The 20,045-nt window shown below is 39.7% G+C and overlaps 1 protein-coding gene across 1 annotated transcript; it reads right to left on the reverse strand.

The window, feature by feature from the left end:
• Positions 1–405: 405 nt before the first annotated feature.
• Positions 406–13,953, reverse strand: MEPE (matrix extracellular phosphoglycoprotein). Its single transcript, XM_005874075.2, has 5 exons — positions 13,930–13,953; positions 11,614–11,679; positions 6,009–6,062; positions 4,849–4,941; positions 406–2,267 (listed from the first exon to the last, which is right to left on the reverse strand). The coding sequence occupies exons 2-5, from the start codon at positions 11,665–11,667 to the stop codon at positions 798–800; spliced, it is 1,671 nt and encodes a 556-aa protein (XP_005874137.1). The 5' UTR covers positions 11,668–11,679; positions 13,930–13,953; the 3' UTR covers positions 406–797.
• Between the last annotated feature and the right edge of the window lie 6,092 nt (positions 13,954–20,045).

Below are 20,045 nucleotides of genomic sequence, written 5' to 3' on the forward strand. Positions count from 1 at the left end.
ATGCTTATAGGATCAAATGGTATAAATACAGATGTAACAGGAGAATAAAGAGAGAACCTGGCTATGCTGATCCACTGAATGCTGTCTCCGTGTCATTCATTCTTCGCCGACTCCGTCCACACCTTTGGGAACCCCTGGACCTGCTGGGGCTGGACCCCAACATTTCTGAAAATACCATTTGCCTTCTGCGAAGCTGGGGATGTGCAGCAGAAGAGAGTGCAGCAGGCTGAGGAGCAGGGTATGTTTGCCAGAGCAGAGGGACTTCAGAGAAGAGGGAAACGCTGGCTCAGGCCGTGAGCTTTATTCAGCAGGTGGACTTCACAGCTCTGCCTTTGCCAGGCGCAGGACTAAGCTTATCGTTTCTGAAATGAAGCGCCAGAGCCAACAGACTTTTCTTATTGATCATTTATTACAGATTACGATATGAGAGATACTATGTTTTCCTATCTTTGCAGAGCAACAGCAAGAGAGGCTTGACATTCACAAACTACTTTTAAATGACAACTATTCAAATGCTACCTATTCTATAAATCCTTAATGATTTTTTTCCTTAAAAAAGTGTCATAACTTCCAATAGAATTTCATAAAGCATCGTAACGTTGGATAGAATTTCATACCATGACCATAAACATAGCCACAGTTCTGCCCAGGAGGCTGCGTTTCTAGACGTCCTCCGCTCCCTGCCCTGCCCTTCTTCACCTTCACCTGGTCCGCTACCGGGTGGCCCTCCTTCACCGTCAGGTCAAGTCGGGATATCTGGGGATTTGAACTGGATCCTGCTGGGAGTTCCTAGTGGCCTAGTCCCCATCGCTCTCACTGGAGCTGGTGCTGTCAGATGACTCACTGCTGCCGTGCTTTCTGGGGGGCCTCACCCTCCTGCTGGGGTGGGATTTTCTGTGAGCCCAGGAGCCCCTTCTCCACGGCAGACCCTGACCCCAGGCGGAGCTGTTCTGCCTGTGGGGTCCATACTGATTTCTCCCACTGTGTGCGGGTATAGTCCCCTCATTATTGGGGTCACTGTGGGGACCTATTTCACTTTTAATGTCATTGTCAAGGCCCTGAGGAGGAATGAGCTGGCCGGGACTTTGGCTCTTACTAGGAAACATTTGCTTTTCACTCGCGGTCACTTGGTTCCTGTTAGAATGTTCCGTACCTTTCCTACTCCCCCCTTTGCCATTTCTCGGGATTTCATTATAATTCGTACTTTCAGCAACGTCGCGACTGCCTTCTCTTCTTTTCTCTTTTGGGGGTACATGAGGGTAATGAAACTCCACTTTCCCTTGGTGAGCATTTTGGCCGCCTGCATCCACTCTGTTTCCTTCTTTTCCAGGGAGTTCCTTGAAATTGGTGCTCCCTATGATGTCGTTGCTGCCCCCCACGAGGCTGACATCAGCGGTGTTTGCCTCTCGTGCTGTTTCACCCTGGGTTCCAATGGCATTTCTGCCATCTTCTGCTCTCTCTGGGATTTCATTATAACCCGGGCCTCCTGCTTCGGGGTCAATGGTCTCTGCTTCCCCCGGGCCGGAAAGCTCTGTTTGAATATCTGCACCCTCCAGGTCAGGACCCATAGCTTCTCCTTTACCGGAAACATCCTTAAAAGGCTGGCCATCTCCACTAAAAGGAGAGATACTGTCCCCCCTCTCTTGCAGATCTGGATAACCGCTGCCTTCGAAATCACTGGGGATTTTTTTGAGTTTGGGGAACTGTTTTAGATAGTCTGTGTTGTATTGGATGTGGTGTGTGCTTTTGCCTTTGGCTGGAATATCGGGGGCTTGCGGATCTCTTTGATGATTCTTCTTACCTTTTGAGGGGGCTTTAGCATGGTTTGCACTTGCTGGAATTTTGCTTGGAACATTCCTGGGTTTGATATCTTTGTTTTCGTCCCCTAATGGTTCAATCACAGCTCCTGGCGCCATTACAAGTTGTGTATTATTTCTGGTGAGAGCTGCACCATATTCTTCTTGGTCATGAAGTCCGCTGAGAACATTGTCTCCATCCTCAGACCCATAATTCCCAGTGGATTCGGGGTAAATGGGCGTCTGTAGGTCATTGTGGGCGTTATCTTTGTGACTAATACTATAGTCTTCATTTGTTGTCTGTCTATTTTCAAAAAGATTTTGGGATTTACTAATTTGGTTATTTTTATCAACTCCAAGGAGGGACAAGTCTTTCTCTCTCTCTTGGGCAATGTTGTCTTTAAGTGCTGGCTCTTGATTTCTTCTCTTGCCAGAAAGGTGAAGAGCAATATTGTCTTTGTTTCTTTCTTCCTGGTAAAGTGTAAATTTTAACATAAAGTGATTATTTTATGTTAACTTTTAAAAATCTAATAATTCTTAGGAGACATATATTTTAAAAAAATAACTAGATACTTAATACAAAGATTCTATTAACTCAAGAGAGGTTTATTAGTAGAGCTAATTCTGGAATGGCCAAAGCAGGTTTTATGGAGAAAGAGGGATGAACAAGGTTTGAAGGATGGGTAAGATTCAGATACATGGAAGGGAAGTGATGAGAATATTTTAAGAATAAGTTTGCATATTCAAAGGTTTGGAACCAGGAAACATTTGAAAGATACTGTGAATGAAACTATAAGTTTAGAGTTGAGAAATCCTAAAGAAGCGAATAAGAAATAAAATTGGAAATGTAGATGATTAGGGCCTGATTTTGAAGGAAGACAGAGTGTAGTCTTCATCTTGTGACTAATGAGTCATTGCAAGTGACACAGAGCTCATATTTTAAAAACTATTCTCTCTCCTATTCTCATATTCTTCTCTCACTCTCTCTATCAAATATTGTACTGTTCTACTTAAAGGACTGCCTGTTTTTATACATGTACTTTATAAATGTTAGAAGCAGTGAGGAAATTGTTGCATCAGCTCACACTTGAATCTCAAGATAAAAATGGTTTATGGACATGCTCTCTATTCTTATGAAGCTGGCTAATAAGCAATATACAAAAGTTCCAACTTGTAATATTTTTAAGAGCTAATATAAAATGATTTATCTGAGGAGTTATAACATCATTGTTCACTAATATTTTATTTGGCAGGCATATTCTGAAAATAAGTTTGCAATGAAAAAAAATATAATAGAAAAAAACTTTATAGTGAGTTGTTTTTAAGTAAGAAGTATTTTATTTTATTTTTTAATATATATTTTTATTGATTTCAGAGAGGAAGGAAGAGGGAGAGAGAAATAAAAACATCAATGATGAGAGAGAATCATTGATTGGCTGCCTACTACATGTCCCCCACTGGGGATCGAGCCCACAACCCGGGCATATGTCCTGACCAAGAATCGAACTGTGACCTCCTGGTTCATAGGTCAAAGTTCAACCGCCGAGCCATGCCAGTCTGGCAAATAAGAAGTATTTTAAACATTTGACTTATTTTAAGACATTAAATCTTGGCAAGTTTTACATGGACATTTATATTTCCCTTTGCAATCAAGTTCGTTTGCTTATTGCTAATTATTCTTTTGAGTTTAAGCAGGTGCATTAGAAAATCATTAGATTATAATAATTCCTTCTTACCCTTTCCCCCTCTGTATTCTGAAGTGAGAAGTTTTATTTTACATTTAGTGCTTTTACTGCTTTTAAAACAGTAGCATATATACTAATGAATTCTGTGCATTTTACTAAAGACTGAACAGAGTTCTTTTATGAGTGAAAACATAAAACAACTTTTAATTTGTTTTATGTGGTGCTCAATTATTTTTGCAATTGCTTGTGTTAACTGATTGCCCGATGGTTGCACTGTTGACTGTGTGATGATCTCTGTGTCAGTTGGCTGGTCTGAGTTCCTCTGCTCTGTTTTTCTATCTGTACACCTTCACTTATATTATTCTTTTGGTGGATATGGCCTCTCCCAGCTACCTGATTGCTCAAATCCTACTCATCCTCCACAGCTCAATTACTCCCATTATGTACTTTTCCCTGAATACCCAGCTAGGAACTAATCTTTTTCTAATCCAAGCCCGGAAGCATACTATTCTGAGTACCTCTTAGGTAGCACTTTGCACATTCTGTCTGGGGTTAATGATTTTTGTAAGTGCCATTTGTTTCCTTTATAATTCTAACATCCTGGAAAGAGAGAATTAAGTTCTCTCAATCATTTCATTTCACATAGCACCTTGCACAGTAGGAAGTGCTCAATACAAAGGTGTTCCAACAAATAAGTTTAACAGGAAGTTAGTCTTAGAGATGCTCAAGCAGAATAAAACAACATTCTGAAGGGAAACTACAACTTTCATGGGAAATGAAGCCAGATTTGGGAAAAAGTAAGTAGTCCTTTTCCTGATGGCATTTTAAGCTGCGTCCAGCTCCTTGGCCAATGAATTTACAAGAAGGAACTGAATGAAAAGAATTATTGTTCCATTCCAGAGACAAGGCCCTTATTCTTTCTCTTCTGAAAATCCTGACACAGATGGTGTCCTCTGTGCAATGCATTTAAGGGACATTAGAATGTGTCACTCTTTGGGCCCAAGTGACCTCTAATCCTCACCATTAGAGCATATAGTACCAGAAAACCTCCCTATAAAACACCAAACATTAATCAGAAGCAATAAACCAAAAAAATTGTCATGGGTGTCCAGAGTCCACCAGTACCACACCTGGCTCAACAGGTCCTGAAGGAGGGCAAGGTTTGGGCCAGGGCCTGGGTGGCCCACCTATGTCAGGAACACAGAGTCCCGCAGCAGAGCCGCCTGAGGAGCCTGGGGTGTGAGGGAAGGACAAAGGCACCAGCCGCAGACCAAAACCCCAGAGCAGGAGAAAAGTAAACTCTGTCCCCCTAGAATTTTCCCAAGTTTAACTCCTGATAAGGATCATCACTCAGAAATTCAGCTTACCTTTATGTCCGTTTGGTTTTTCCTCCCAGGTAATGTGTAAACATACTTGAAAATATAATACCCATGTTTCTCATGGTGACCCTTGTAGGTGACCTACAAAAATACAACATTCTATTACGATGGGTTTATCTCTGACTACGAAGTTTCCTGGCTCTCTTTTTCATAGTACAGATATTTTAAAATTTGGGAGAAGTCTAATTCTGCCTCTCACAAATGGCAGTTCTTCCTATAACCACAGGAGGGCGTGTGTCCACCAGTCCCTGAAGACAGCCTGTTCCTTTCTTTCCTGCATGTCTCTAAACCCTTTTTCCTTAAGGATGACTATCAACTGCCCTCTCTCCCGGGTGTATCAATTTGATGACCGCATATCAGTGGAAATGGAGCACTTGGAAGTATTTCCAGGTGGGAGGGGGCAGGGGACTAGAAGAAAAGCAGATTTTACAGTATACATGTCTGATGTCAAATTGGCAAAACTCGCAGCATGACATTTCAGTGGAAATGGAGCACTTGGAATATTTTCAGGTGGGAGGGGGCAGGGGATTAGAAGAAAAGCAGATTTTACATGTCTGATGTCAAATTGGCAAAACTCGCAGCATGAAAATCCAGGCTCTTAAATTTGCAGTTTTTGCCTTTGTATTTTCAACCGAGACAGAGAACAGAACATTGTTAGTTCTTGGAAGGGAATTTTCGGAGACTGCCAGAAGAAGCCCTGGCAGGCGGGAGTAAGCTGCAATTTGGTGACCTGAAAAGCGGAGGGGGCTTGTTTAACTTTCTGATGCAGACGGAAACCCACTCCATGTAAACAGAACTCCCCGTTACGGCTCATTCATGCTCTTTCCTTTGTTTTCTCCCTCATTTATTGCTCTGTTCTCCTGTACATGTGTGGGAAAACGGTGTTTGCTAATAACAATATCCCAGAATTTTTACTCACTTATCCCTCTGAAAGAAGAAATCATATTGAAGATAAATCTCCATTTAGAATGCTTTTCTCTTTTCTGTCACACACTGTGACAGAATTAAAGTGCCAAAGTTATGGTGTATGATTTTGTGCTTTCACCCTAAGTACACAAGACTATTTTTGACAGTTAACATTTCCTCTGACTGACTTCTTCCTTTACAGAGTTGAAATGGATTTATTTGAGAAGAATAACTCTGTTTACCCTCTGTTCTTCCACACAGTCTTGCCTAGTTTTCTCAGCCTGTGGTTGAACCGTCTGAAAGGAAACAAGAAATAAAACTTCACCAAACATCCATTCTTTCATTCATGTCTTCAAATAGCAAATCTTTTATTTTTCTCTCACTGGGTTGTACCACTCGATGTGGGAAATCATCCTGACCAGAAAGGATGGATACACTCAGCACGTTAATATTTGTCTCAGTGCTACAAGCGGGTGCCCGCACACCTCCCCGACAGGGAGACGATGCCATCGCCATTACAGAACAACACTGTTGCATAAATTCAGTAATGGTGCCCGGCCAGTGTTGCTCAGTGGCTGAGCATCAACCTATGAACCAGGAGGTCACGGTTCGATTCCTGGTCAGGGCACATGCCTGGTTGTGGGCTCGATCCCCAGTGGGGTGTGTGTGCAGGAGGCAGCTGATCAATGATTCTCTTTCATCATTGATATTTCTCTCTCTCTCCCTCTCCCTTCCTCTCCGAAATCAATAAAAATACATTTTAAAAAATCAGTAATGGCTTTGTGAGTTCAGATAGGCTGCCGCTGGTTATCCTGCATGGAAGGGGAGGTACCACACCCGAGGATGGGACTTTATTGTGCCAGTCAAAAAAAAATCAGTAATGGCTTTGTGAGTTCAGATAGACTGCCGCTGGTTATCCTGCAAGAGTAAAGCCACGGCCCTGCACGGAAGAGGAAGTACCACACCCGAGGATGGGACTTTATTGTGCCAGTCACCTGGGCAGATATTTCTTTCAGGGAAAGGAAAACGGGGTAACCTGCAGATTGGGAAAAAAATAGTTCTCTTGATCTGACATGAAAGTGTCAAAATATCTTGAGGGTATGGCCGGGGGGAGGGTGGCGGGGGGAGGGGGTAAGAGGTATCTATTAGAGAAAGGCCAGAAACTAAAAAGACATAGACCCAGGCATCTTGTTCCAAGTTTTTAGGGTAAAATTTAGGTGTCACAGGAGAGCATGCAGAAAAAGACCTGAGAATCCTGGAGCGAGCTCGCCTTGGAAGCAACGGGCATACTAATTCTCTTAATCTCGGTATTTTTATTTCCTTATTTATTTCTGAAATTCCTCAGTTATCTCAGATGTGGCAAGAGGAGCCAATGGGTGGGAATGGTTTGTGTCTGACTGCGTATGCTGAAGGGGAAACGGGCATCATGGTTGCCGGAAACCAATTCCAGCATGTCATAATTTCAAGAGTTTCATCAAAAGGTTGATGAAACTTGGGGACTCAACAGGGTTGAGTCACTCATGTAGTCACCTGTTGGGACTGGCTGAAGGCATTTCCCCAAACCTGAATAGTATACATTAAACTGATTGCTGCTGCCAGACAGCTAAAAGGCATCTTAATCTACATGTTATTGCCTCCTACTGGCCAAACACCTGAACAGCCATAGGCTAATTCCCCCATTCTGACAATGTTTCTGTATACCCTTTGAAGTGTATATCTCTGCCTCACCTCAGGACAAGTTGTGTTAATAAAAAGCATGGGGTCCTGGGGACGAGGAGAACCTAAGACCTTAGACTTTAAGACCTTAGAACTTAGCTCCTTTAGCTAAGCTCCTCTGACCACAAATGCCTTTCAAAATTATATTTCGTCTCCGGACTCTTTATTAGTCTCTGGGTTCCTATGTCATCTACGCACAGCCCCTTCTCCAGATTCCTGAACCCTTCCTGATGCTGGGACAAGAACCCCAGCACATGGTGGTGTCAGTCGTGTAAGAGAGGAGAAAACCCAGGGAAAGAGAGTATTATGCCTGACTAAGCCTTAGAATTCTGTATTTCCCAGCAGTAAGATATGAGCAGTTATCCTGCTTACTTTCAGATACCGTACTTCTGCTCTCTCTGTGATGATCCCTACGCATGTCATTTTCTGAGTTACTTTGCCATCTGGCTCCAGTCTGGGCTTGGCTGATGGGAGACCCACCTGAGACTGAAGGGTAGAAGGAGAAGCCAAGGTATGTCCTTCCCTGCTCTCCTCCTTTGGGCTGCATCTCTAGGATTGCATGCATCTCTTTTGTGGTCCTAGTTCCTGGTACCCCCAGGACTGGGGCCCCCACGTCCTTCCTTGTTCCTCCAGCCCAAGGCAGTCTTCATGTTGCCTCATCACCCTTGGTTGGCCCTTTTCTGTTCATCCTGTACTTTATAACTATTCTCCAATAGAACCATCCCTACTGAAATCCCTGTCATGAATTTTGTTTTCTTGACTGAACCCTGACTGACGAAATCATCTTAGAAATAAACTCAAAACTTTCTTAAAAGTGCTCTATTGGCTGAGCTCTAAGGCAGATCTGCTTGACATGCCATTTCATTCTAGAAACAATAAAAGTTAGCCTATTATAGATACAGAGGACAAACTGGTGGCTGCCAGAAGGGAGGGGATAGAGGGACGGGCAATATAAATGTAGGGAATTAAGAGGTACAAACTTCCAGTTATAAAGTAAACAAGTCAGGGACATGTAACGTACAGCTTAGGGAGCATAGGCAATAATATTGTAATAACTTTGTATGGGGACAGTCTTTTTGTGGTGATCATTTTATAATGTATCAAAGTATTGAATCACTATTTTGTAAACCTGAAACTAATATAATATCATATGTCAATTATAATACAACTTTTAAAAGACAGAGAAATACACATTAAATAAATAATGAAATATAATTTTATACTCAATGGATGGGGATCTAGAAGGAAGGGTAGTATGATACATATTGGGGGTGAGAATATTAAGATGTATAGCACTTGGGGAAGAAAATATGGCAATATCTAAGGGGGAAAAAAACAGTCCCTTCTACTCAATACTTCTATTCTCAGAAATCTAGCTATTATAGAAAATAAAAATACAACTCTTGCTCATAAAAATAAAAGCACAAATTTGTATGAAAAAAATACATTGTCAATGACACCTTATATTTATATAGCACTATGCAGTTTGTAAACTACTTTCCTGTAAATAATCTCTCTGATTCCCATAATAATCCCTGTGAGAAAGGAAGTAGAGAAACAGAATTGCCTACACTTACACAGCTGGTCGCACTAGTACAAGTTAAGGAGATATTTTGACCTAAAGCCTCTGCCTCAAAGTCCCAGGGTTACAATAATAAATTTCTAAATGGCCTGATATATGGAAAAAACATATTTAATAACAAGAGGTAATGTTCCTATACTTTATATTAAGTACTTTCAGGCATCTTTTATCATTTTATCTTTTATTGCCTTTTTTATGTTGGTTCTTAAATGACCTTGTGCATTTACATTTAGATCTTTGCATCATTTCTCCAAAAATGTCAAAACAGTGAAAACAAATCTGGAAATGGGGCTACAGGAAGGAGAAAGCATAAAAATTAGATGATTAGATACTAATTTTAAAAAGAAATGACAGTTTGTGGTATTTGGCATCTTCTCAGAGAACATAACACATGCGCATGTATTAAAAACATACTTGATAGTATAGAGTACCTTAATGTAGTTCACAATCATAAATCCTGAGCTTATAACAGAGCAACTTATCACAAAGTTTTTAGAGTCAAGTGCATATTGATGAATATTAATTAAATTACATGGCCCAATAATCAAGCTTTTCTTCCATTTTTAAATTTTGTTTTTGAAGGAAACCAGAATATGACTCCCACATATGCCTCTTTGACATAAAAATTATTCTGAGCTGAAGGCAATTAAAAAGTAGTAAGGAGAAAAAGTTTCTCCTCTTCTGCCTAAAGGCAGGAAATAAATTCTCCTTCTATTGCAAAGAGACTTTTACCACCCAGAGCCCACACCTGAGGAATGTGCAAGCAAACCTTGTTACACTAACCCCAATGCTCTTACTTGAGGACGATAAGGTCTCCCTAGCCTAGCTGGACTACCCATAGTCCAAACCTTTTTGTCTTGTCAATGCTTCATAGATTTATTGTTTCTTTCTTTGTCTAAAAGGTAAAATAAAAGCTTCCTGCCCCAGTCACCTATTCAGGTCTTCATTCTCTTATGAAGGCTCCCAGTACATATAAAAATTCAATAAAACTTGTATGCTTTCCTCCTGTTAACATATTTTTGTCAGTTAATTTTTCAGACCTTGCCAGGGACCCTGGGGAAGTCGAGAAAAAAATTTTTTTCCTCCCCTACAATTTGAATCTGGATTCTAGTTCCAAAACATATGTAAATGACTCAATATATACCAATTTCTGATAACACCAAACTATTATTAACTAATTTAGATAAATGCTCAAATAGAATCTATATATCTGGGAGAAAATATCATATTTAGCCATTTATAATTCCAAATTTTGTTTCTATGTCTTTGCAAATCCTCTTTCATTTGAAATTTGCACCCCTCCCCTCTCCCCCCATACCCACTTGGCAGCTCTCCCGTGCATGAATGTGGCCCTGTGATGGAGATGGCATTGTGTCCCGCTGGGGAGGAACTCTGGCACCTGCTTTTGACCAGTGGTCACTGGATTGATGTTGACATAGCACATTTACTGGAAAATGGTTGGAGAGTGCCACTCCCACTGTTCCTTGGACTGTGCTGCTCAAAATAGATTCATCCTGGGCTGGTGGGATTGAGCTGGGTCAGCAAGACCCACTTGACCCCCATCATGCCTAAGCGCATGCCTGGTGGCCCTGATTGAGCTGAGCCATGTGGATTGGGCCTGGCAGATGTCTATTTTAAGCAGCACGGCCCCCACAGGTCTGCTGGAGGCTGTCAGCTGAGAGGGGACAAGCTTTTCTCAACTTCTGCTGTCCTCATCCGATGACATGGTTCATGCTTGTCAGTGGGTTACCCAACTGGTCACCCACTCGCTCAGGACCTATATTTAAGGACTTCTGGCAGCAGAATGACCGCTGGTTTCCATGGTTCTCCAACGGAAAGGTTACTCTGGGAAGTTCGGATGCTTTCCAGACATTATCTAATTGGCACCATGTCTGCATTGCAGAAAATATCGGTAACGCTCAGCATTTTCACAAGGTAATTTAGTCACATCCTGAGTACTCATCTGGGTGAATCAGAGGGGAAAAGAGACTCAAAGGAAATTGGAGCTTGATCTGGGGTAAGCGTGGGGCACTCCCTCCCATCTTTAGCCTCACTGGTGAAGAGAAAATCATTACCAAGATCTCAGAGTGTTGAGGTGTTACAAGAATTACAGGAAAGCTCTGCTCCTTTTGTGTTGCCATATATTTACAAAATCTAGTTGTTTAGCCTTAAAATATTCAAGTAATTTTTTTTTCTGTTTTTAGTAAGATATTAAAAAGTTCTTTTGACATGTTATAATTTGGGTCTCTGAGCCTTTTCTCATTAGCGTTAGCTGATTTGAAACACTGTGGCTGGCTCTTGGTTTTCTCAAAAGTACTCTTTTTGGTGTTTCCTAAAAGGCAGTGTTTGGACATGCTGAAATTCAGCACTTGTTCATTGAAGGCCTCCTTGGTGGGAGGCTTTGGTGTCTAGTGCTGGATGCTTTCTTTTTGCTTCATTATCACTGAACTAGGTAAGCGTTACTAACTTGAAAAGACATTGCTTAAGAGAAAAATAGGTAAAAAGAGCAATAGGTTTTATGACGCATAACTGAAATGGGAAATGCTTACTGGTGCTGCCCAGGTCAGATGGGATAGAAGCAGTCCCAAGCAGACAATTTGCATCTTGGAGAATCTCTGTAAACAGACAATATATTTTACCTTAAAGCATTGCCAATTACAAACTGCAGTTCTAAGAAGTAATGTAATACAAAAGTATATTCAAACACCCTTCCCCTAGAAGTCCCTTTTTAATTAAAAAACAACAAACTAGGTATAATTTACTTATACCCAAGTGTGGATACTTTAATGAAAGTGCTTTCATATGTCTAAATATTCCATGTGAAAATGAAAATTGTCCAATATTTTGTTTTTTAATTTTTATTTTTTAATCCTCACCTGAGGGTATTTTTCCATTGATTTTTATAAAGTGGAAGAGACAGGGAAAGACAGAAAGAAATATTGATGTGAGAGAAGCACATCGATTGGTTGCTTCCTGCATGAGCCCCAACCAGGGCCTGGGTTGGGGAGGAGCCTGCAACCAAGGTACATGCCCTTGACCAGAATCGAACCCAAGACGCTTCGGTCCGCAGACTGACGCTTTATCCACTGAGCCAAACCAGCTAGGGGTATCCAATATTAGTAAGGCAATGAAGTCAGTTCAAATAAATGAATTTTATAGACTTATTTATTTGCTCTATTGTCAGCCTAAACTTTTTCCTTTTGTCTTTAGAGAGAGATCATTTAATTTATTTACTTATATAATTCATAATAACATTAAGTTTAGTATAGCAGCTTATAACATACTCTTTAAATGATTTGCCAGGGTAGCAGGCTCCATGGTGAGGAATATAATTTTGTCTGCTACCAGACTGGTTCCCCAATATATGTTCTTATATTCATTAGCAATGAATCTGATCTAGTATCCATCCATGGGCTGGAGAGTGAAACAAATGATGTAATATTTACATTGATAGCTAACATATATTAATACTAAAATGAGCCAAGCATTATTCTAAAAATTTTACACTTATTCAATTAATAAAGCCCCATAATATCCCTATGAGTTAGGTGGCATTACTATTCCTGTTTTATGTTAGGAAATAGACACAGAAAGTCAAGTAACTTGTCCCAGAATTCCCAAGCATTAAGGGGCAGAACTGGGATTAATAACTGGCAATGTAGCCAGAGAGTCAGTATTCTTAATCAAAACTTTATGCCACTTGGAATGTTTTCATTCTTTCATTTATTATAGAGAAATCTATATGTAGTTGATTTAAAGGCAAATAATATTTGATATTGGGCTCAACAAAATTATGTTCAAAACATTAACATTTAATGAACCAGAATGACAAATCTCAGTAAAAAGGGGGGTAGAGGGGATGGGAAGCGATTAACCAAAGAACATACATGCATATATGCATAACCCATGGACACAGAAGGTAGTATGAAAAGGCTTAGGGTGGGGTGGGACCTGGGTGAAGGGGGCAAAGGGGGGAAATGAGGGACATCTGTAATACTGTCAACAATAAATTAAAAAAAAATTATCATTTAGCTATGGATAAAGGTACATGTTTATCCTTCAGTAAATACACTAAAAGGATCTAGTTAGTTCACTGAAGTCAAGTGGCCATTAGATTGAAAATAAAAGTCAACATAGCATTGAGTTACTAATCTGTTGATGTTAATAAACATTAAGTATTTTACTAAGTACCACACAGACATATAACAACCAATATGAGAATAAAAAATGTATACCACTCTTTGAGAATACTTGGGGAAAAGCACTTTTAATGGGAAAAAATAATCTAAATACTGTTGTAATCTTCAAACATTTCAGGGTTAAAAACACCTTTTATTTGAAGAAATACATATAACTATTAAATATATTCTAAAATTCTAGGCTATTCTCTTCAAAATTAATGTAATTTTAAGAACCTTATTTCTATCTGTAATGTAGCCATCCAAGCATTTTACAGATCAGGACAATACAAGTCACTTATTAAACGACTTAATGCTGAGAAATATCAGTCCAGATGATACCGGCACAGACGAGGTTGGAAAGTATGAATAAGATAACATTATCTTTATCCTGGTTTATAAGTGAAGGGGGAGAGTAGTATTAGAGTCGTTGAGTTATTGTGGATCTTGATAATGCTGACAGTTAAATCAAAGAAGAAATTGCCATCAGTTTTAGCTGTTAATTTCTAGAGCTTGGTAATGTACTTTCTATTGTATAAAACAAAGCACTAAATATTACACAGTTGTGCTCAATAGAGAATACCTTCAATTTGCATTTAGTTTCAAAAGTCATCTCTCTACCTGGTTGGCATGCATCCTGAAAATGTAAACAATTGCATTATAAAGCTATCAAGAAAGTCAAATTACCTGGTATCGTTTAGCTTCAGAATACCTGGCTTCTTCTTCAGGATTAGCAGTTTCTGACATTTTGCTGAAATTTAAAGTTTGTTAGAGTTCCCAATGGCCAATCAGCATTGGCTCACTTAGCACTAGCAAAAACAATTTGTTACCAGTGCCCACAGATAACCATAGGGGGCAAAGTAATTTTAATCTAAAAATGTTTTTGCGGTGGAAAGCTGCTATCAAATGTTCCAGAAAGTGGAATAAACAGAAAATATAAATACCTCAGTTTGGTATATCATGTTGTCAGATCATTAAAATTGATTTCAAAACTATTGATTAAGACTGACTGAATAATTAACAAGTTTAAAAATGGAAAACATTTTAGCAATCATTTTACGTAGAAAGTTTATAATTTCAATTTTGTCTGAATTAAATTCAGTAGCACTTAAGAAAAATGTTGAGTGCCTGTTGTGTGCCAGCCACTGGGGAAACAGCAGTGAACAAAACAGAAAAAAATCCCTGTCTTCATAGTTTATAATCTGGTGGGGAGACAGATCATACACAGAATAAATAAGTAAAATAGAGTAAGTTATATAGTGACACAGACTTAGTCTAAGAAGAAAAAGCATTGCAGGAAGGGGGTGGGGACACTAGGTCAACATTTTAGATATAGGGAATCCTGGGAAGGGCTCATTGAGAGGTGACTTTTGAGTAAAGACCTGGAGACATATGACTATCTAAGGGAAGAGCATTCTAGGTAGAAGGAAGAGGAAGAAGAGGGCCCAGAGGCAAGAGCCTGCTCGCTTCTTCCAGAAACAGAGAAGAGGTCAGCTTGGCTGAAGGGACTGACAAAGAGAATAACAGGAAATGAGGTCAGAAAAGCATCAGGTGGCAGGTGATAAAGGGCCTATGGGTCATGGCAAGGCTTTGGTAGGAGAAGGAAGCCCTTGGAGGTTTGGGGCAGAGGAGTGACTGAGGGAGCAGATGAGGTAGGAATAGGCAGAGACTGGCTGGGAAGCTCTTTGGGTATTGTGAGGAAGAGCTGATGGGACGTGAACCAGAGTGGCAGCAGAAGGGGTGGGGAGAAGTGGTTATGTTCTGAATGTATTTTGAAAGTAAAGGCAATAGAATTTGGTGATGCATGAGATGTGGGTCATGAGAGAAAGTCAAGAATGAAGGATGATACCAAGTTTTTTGTTTTGAGCAACTGGAAGGATGAAGCTGCCTTTTATTGATATGGGGAAAACTGCAGAAGAAGTGGTTTGGGGGAAATATTGACAGCTTGGGTTTCACTATGAATGTTATAAAATAGTCAGTTGAGGATACTGACTTTCTGAGTAGGTGCACACAGTATACCATATTGGAATATGCTTTTCTAGGACAATTGCCTGCTCTTCTGTTTTGGCCAATCTGGTTGTCAAAATCATAATTGCAATAGTTCAAGGGATTCCAGTCAGTCTAAAAATATTATAATACCTTGAGGGGTAACTTATATTAGGAATCTGTGTGAAACATCAATAAAAGGTAACAAGTGTTCTTTATGGCATACCAAGTGATGAGAACTACCTATAAACACGATTTTAACAGACCATAAATGATATCTAATGAGAGTTAAGTATAAACTCCCAATTTCTTTTAACTTCCTGTTTAGACAAAGAGAAAGAAATGAAACAAACAAATAGCCCTTGGATAGCTGTAGCTGAGAGAATGGTGTCTTTTCTAGCTCAGGCTAATCCCTGTTTTTGCTTCATCCAAATTCTGAAGCTCCTCTTCTGAGCAGCTGGAGCTGGTTTTTAAAACACTTGCTGGGACTAAAATTTGAGCTATTGAGCTAGGGCCACTGTTGACTCTCAGTCATTCACCATGGATTTTGGGGTATTTAAACATTGTCATTGACAATGGAAACCTTTAACTTAATTATATTTAGAATCAAACTTACCTGAGTTCTAGTACTAACTTGCTGGGTCAGTTGCTTAAGCAACTAAATTGAGCTCCTGTAAGCCTCAAGTTTGCCATCTGAAAACAGGGGGAGCATAGTAAAAAGCTAAATTTTCATTGAGTGGTTTCTCCGGTCCAAGCATTATTTTAAATGTGGTACATTGCCCTAACCAGTTTGGCTCAGTGGCCAGAGCATTGGCCTGCGGACTGAAGAGTCCCGGGTTCAGTTTCAGTCCAGGTCACATTCCTGGGTTACAGGCTCGATCCCCATTAGGGGGCATACACCCCTGACTTAAATGGCAGCCAATCAATGATTCTCTGTCATCATTGACGTTTTTATCTCTCTCTCCCTCTCCGAAATCAATAAATATATATCTATATAATAAAAGCCTAAGCAACCATTATCATGGAACGACCAGAAAGACCTGTCGCTATGGTGCGCACTGACCACCAGGGGGCAGATGTTCACCGCAGGAGCTGATGTCCCACAGGGGGAGCGCCGCTCAGTCAGAAGCCAGGCTCATGGCTGGCGAGCGCAGCAGTGGTGGCGGGAGCCTCTCCTGCCTCCACAGCAGTGCTAAGGAGCAGCAAGCCAAGCACTAAGGAGCAGTGAGCAGGTGGGCGGTGAGGAATGAGGGGTCCTGGACTGTGAGAGGGCACAGGCTGGGCTGATGGATCACCCCCCAGTGCACAAATTTTGTGCACCAGGCCGCTAGTATCTATTTAAAAAGAGTAAACTATAACTGTTTTTAATAAATAAATAAGGTGCATTAACTCATTAATGTTTACAAGAGCTCTATACTGCAGATGCTGCTATTATCACCCCGATTTTAGTGACGAGGCATAAAGCAGTAAAGTGACTTGCTTAGGGTCACATATCTAGCATGTATAAAATGCCATACTTTGTAACCAGGCAATCTGACTCTGAAGTGAGGTTTGAAAACCACGACACAGTACTGTCTCAGAAAGTCAGCATAAACATTAAATGAACAAATGTTTACACGGTGCTTAGTCCAGCACCTAATTCTAAATTAAATGATAAATAAATAATAGCTATCCATCCCACCCAGTCTTCCTATCATTAAATGATAATCTGGTATTCAGATGACATCTTTCTGTGTCTCTTTCTGTCCTCTGTTTTCCCACCAGGTCTTCTACGACTTACTTGATAAGGGAAAAAAACAATGCAGTAGTGAAAAATATAATAGAGTTCACGTTTAAGAGCTATTGCTCTAGACATCATAAATATTAATTACCAGAATTTCAGCAAAGTGCAAAGGATTTGGGTAATGCAGCAAGAGACTACCAAGGAAATGGAAAGAAAAAAGACAACAAGAAAGAATGCTCAGGGAACCATAAGACTGAACAGAAAAATAGAGCTATCTAAACAGTAGCCAGATGTGAATACCACAAAAATGCTCATTTTCACATTCCATTAAGGCAATGAATAATTCAGGAATTCCTATAACAATTAGCAAGTTATGCAGTGTTTTATGGTTGTACAATGTTCTGTAATATTAACTTTATACTTTTGAATGATCCAGAGAAAGTAGACCCCTGGAATGTGCCTCATACATGGTACAGCCTTGGAAAATTTTTTGTTGACTTTTTCACTGATATTACTTTATAGTTTCAATAGTTTAGATATTGCTTTTCCTTTGTTTTTTCTTTTCCCCAAAGAAGTTTATTGTGTATGAAAGAGATTTCCCCTTCATTTAAGTCAGGGGTGGGGAACGTCTGGCCCTCAGGCCCTATAAGGCCGTCGAAATCATTTGGTCTGGCCCAGCCAAGGTATAAGGGGCGAGTTAATTAAATGTTTGACCAAATATAGCAGGTTAATTTTTAAGTTGATAATTTTGTATGGCCTGAGAATGATGTTATAAATATCCAAGTGGCCCCTGGCACAAAAAAGGTTCCCCAGTCCTGATAAGTTAATGGAAAGCATCTAGTTCAATCTAGATTAAGCTGTGTTCTATGAGAGAAAATTTTAAGAGAAAAAAGTTGATGTAGCTACTAGTCCTAGCAAGGAGTAAATGGCAGTAGCTAAATATATATATGCTCTAAAGCTAAAATGAATTCAAAGCTAAAAAAAAAAAATTCAACTTGAGCCTTAAATTTAGAACCTACAATTGGCAAAACACACACACACACACACACACACACACACACACACACACACACACACACACACACACACACACACACACACACACACAAACACACACACACACGCACAAAGCAAAACAAAACCAAACCCTATTCTGACTGGAAGGTTACAGAGAAGAAACCCTAGGGAGGAAAACCTGAGAATGACCATTTGTTAAAGTTCTGTGAAGGTGAGGTGTCACTTCAACCCTGTGGTAGCTTACATCTTGGGTTGAGCTTGCGCTTCAAACACTCAGCATAAATTTTCTCAAGTTTTTGTGCAGTTTTGCTGTAAATTTCTTAGGAACCAATAAGCAAAGATAAAGATCAGGGTTCTATAAAAAAAGGTTATTTATCCTCACACCATCTCAACTTAACTAGAAAATAAAACAAATTAGGAAGCAATACAAAAGGGCAAGAAATGGACACTGGAACTTTCTCTGGTTCTTGGTTCATGGTTCAGGTACAGACATCTCCACCGACGGTGCTCTAGCCCTGCTTTCCTCAGGCTGCCGCATGGAGTTGCTCCTCCAAGAGATTTTTGATAAAAGCAGTTCACGGAACATGTTTCATTCTGTGGTAACTTTTTCATTTCTTACCCTTAACTCAAGTGAGAACAATCATTTAAAATAGACCTAACTAGCAAGCTGCAATACAAGTTTCAGCTAATAAACCCTTATCCAGGAATAAGGACTTGTTTTTTTTTTTCTTTTCTTTTCTTTTCTTTTCTTTTCTTTTCTTTTCTTTTCTTTTCTTTTCTTTCCCCGTCTATTTCTGGAACCTCCCATCCAAATCCTCTATATTTCATTATACTAGGCCCAGTTGCTTTGATTTACATTTTTTAAAACTTAACATTGAAAGCAATCTTTTAATCCCCTTTTCCAACTTATTCTTAACACAATTAGATAACACATTGCTCTGTATCATCTTAGGCAGGTAGACATAAACACATTCTATATATATTTTCATGTGTTTTGACATAAAATAACTCTCTATCTTGTAATTTACATACACAACAAATATACAGCATTTCCCCTTCTGAACCAGGGGAGGAATCATTACAGTGTTGTGAGCGGAGAAGAGGGGCCATTGTTGAACAGTCTCCACTTTCCCATAAAGACCCTTAAAGCTTTGACAAGGCTTCAGGCATTTCCCAGAAGTATTTATTCCCCACTGATCCCAGAGTGGGGTGTGCTGGGAGTCTCACCCTGTTTTTAGCAGAAGGAAATGTTTCTGTTTTAAATATGTTCATTCATAAGTATCAATATTCATTCTAAGTTTTTAAAAGGTCATTTTTTTTCTAAAACATCACTTACAACCAACTTTCTCATCTACCCCAATATTACTTTTATTTTTAGGGTGGTTTTTTTTTCCTCTCTCAATATTTGGGAATTTCAACAGAAGTACATAAAAATTCCAGCCAGGTACGGAACCACGGAGGGTCATGGAAAAGCGTGAAGCTAGCTGTGTTCTTTTCTCTAGGCCATTTGTTTACTTGTTCCGCTATTACTAGCAAAGAAAAGACATGTCAATGTAATTTTATTTTATTTTTATATTAGAATGATGTCTTATTACACCTTAAAATGTAACTCAGAGGATGTAGTTAAAATGTAATTATGAACCAACCCTTTCCTTCAGGACATGATGACATTGCTGGAAGTGGCTACAAAACTTTGTTGTGTGACCTCAAGGGGGAAATATCTCTCATTCTCAAAATAGTCTTTTTCTGAGGCAGCGCTTTGTCTTTCGGAACCAAGACTCTTCTTAGGATACAAAATATGACTACATTTGCCAGCTAGTTATTCATTATAGTGGACACATACTGATGTTTTCCTACCAGATTGGAGCATATTCTAAGTTTTTAACTTCATGTTTATCTGCATTGTTATTTTATTTTAGCTCTTCTCTCATGATTTTCTTAATTCTCATGAACTAAGATTTTCTCTTTGCTTGTCAGTTACTGTTCCAGTTATCTATTGCTATGTAATCAACTACCACAAAACTTAGTGGTTTACGACACCAATTTGCCTGGCTGGCATAGCTCAGTGGTTGAGAGC

Source organism: Myotis brandtii, unplaced genomic scaffold (genome assembly GCF_000412655.1).
Source record: "Myotis brandtii unplaced genomic scaffold, ASM41265v1 scaffold424, whole genome shotgun sequence".
Taxonomy (NCBI): domain Eukaryota; kingdom Metazoa; phylum Chordata; class Mammalia; order Chiroptera; family Vespertilionidae; genus Myotis; species Myotis brandtii.

Excerpts from the sequence above, each read along its gene's own strand:
- MEPE (XM_005874075.2), bottom strand. The coding sequence starts at position 11,667 with ATGCAAATTGTCTGCTTGGGACTGCTTCTATCCCATCTGACCTGGGCA. Across the intron at positions 6,063-11,613 it reads ATCTGACCTGGGCAGCACCA|ACGGTTCAACCACAGGCTGA; the intron begins GTAAGCATTTCC and ends GTTTCCTTTCAG. Across the intron at positions 4,942-6,008 it reads ACTGTGTGGAAGAACAGAGG|GTCACCTACAAGGGTCACCA; the intron begins GTAAACAGAGTT and ends GTATTTTTGTAG.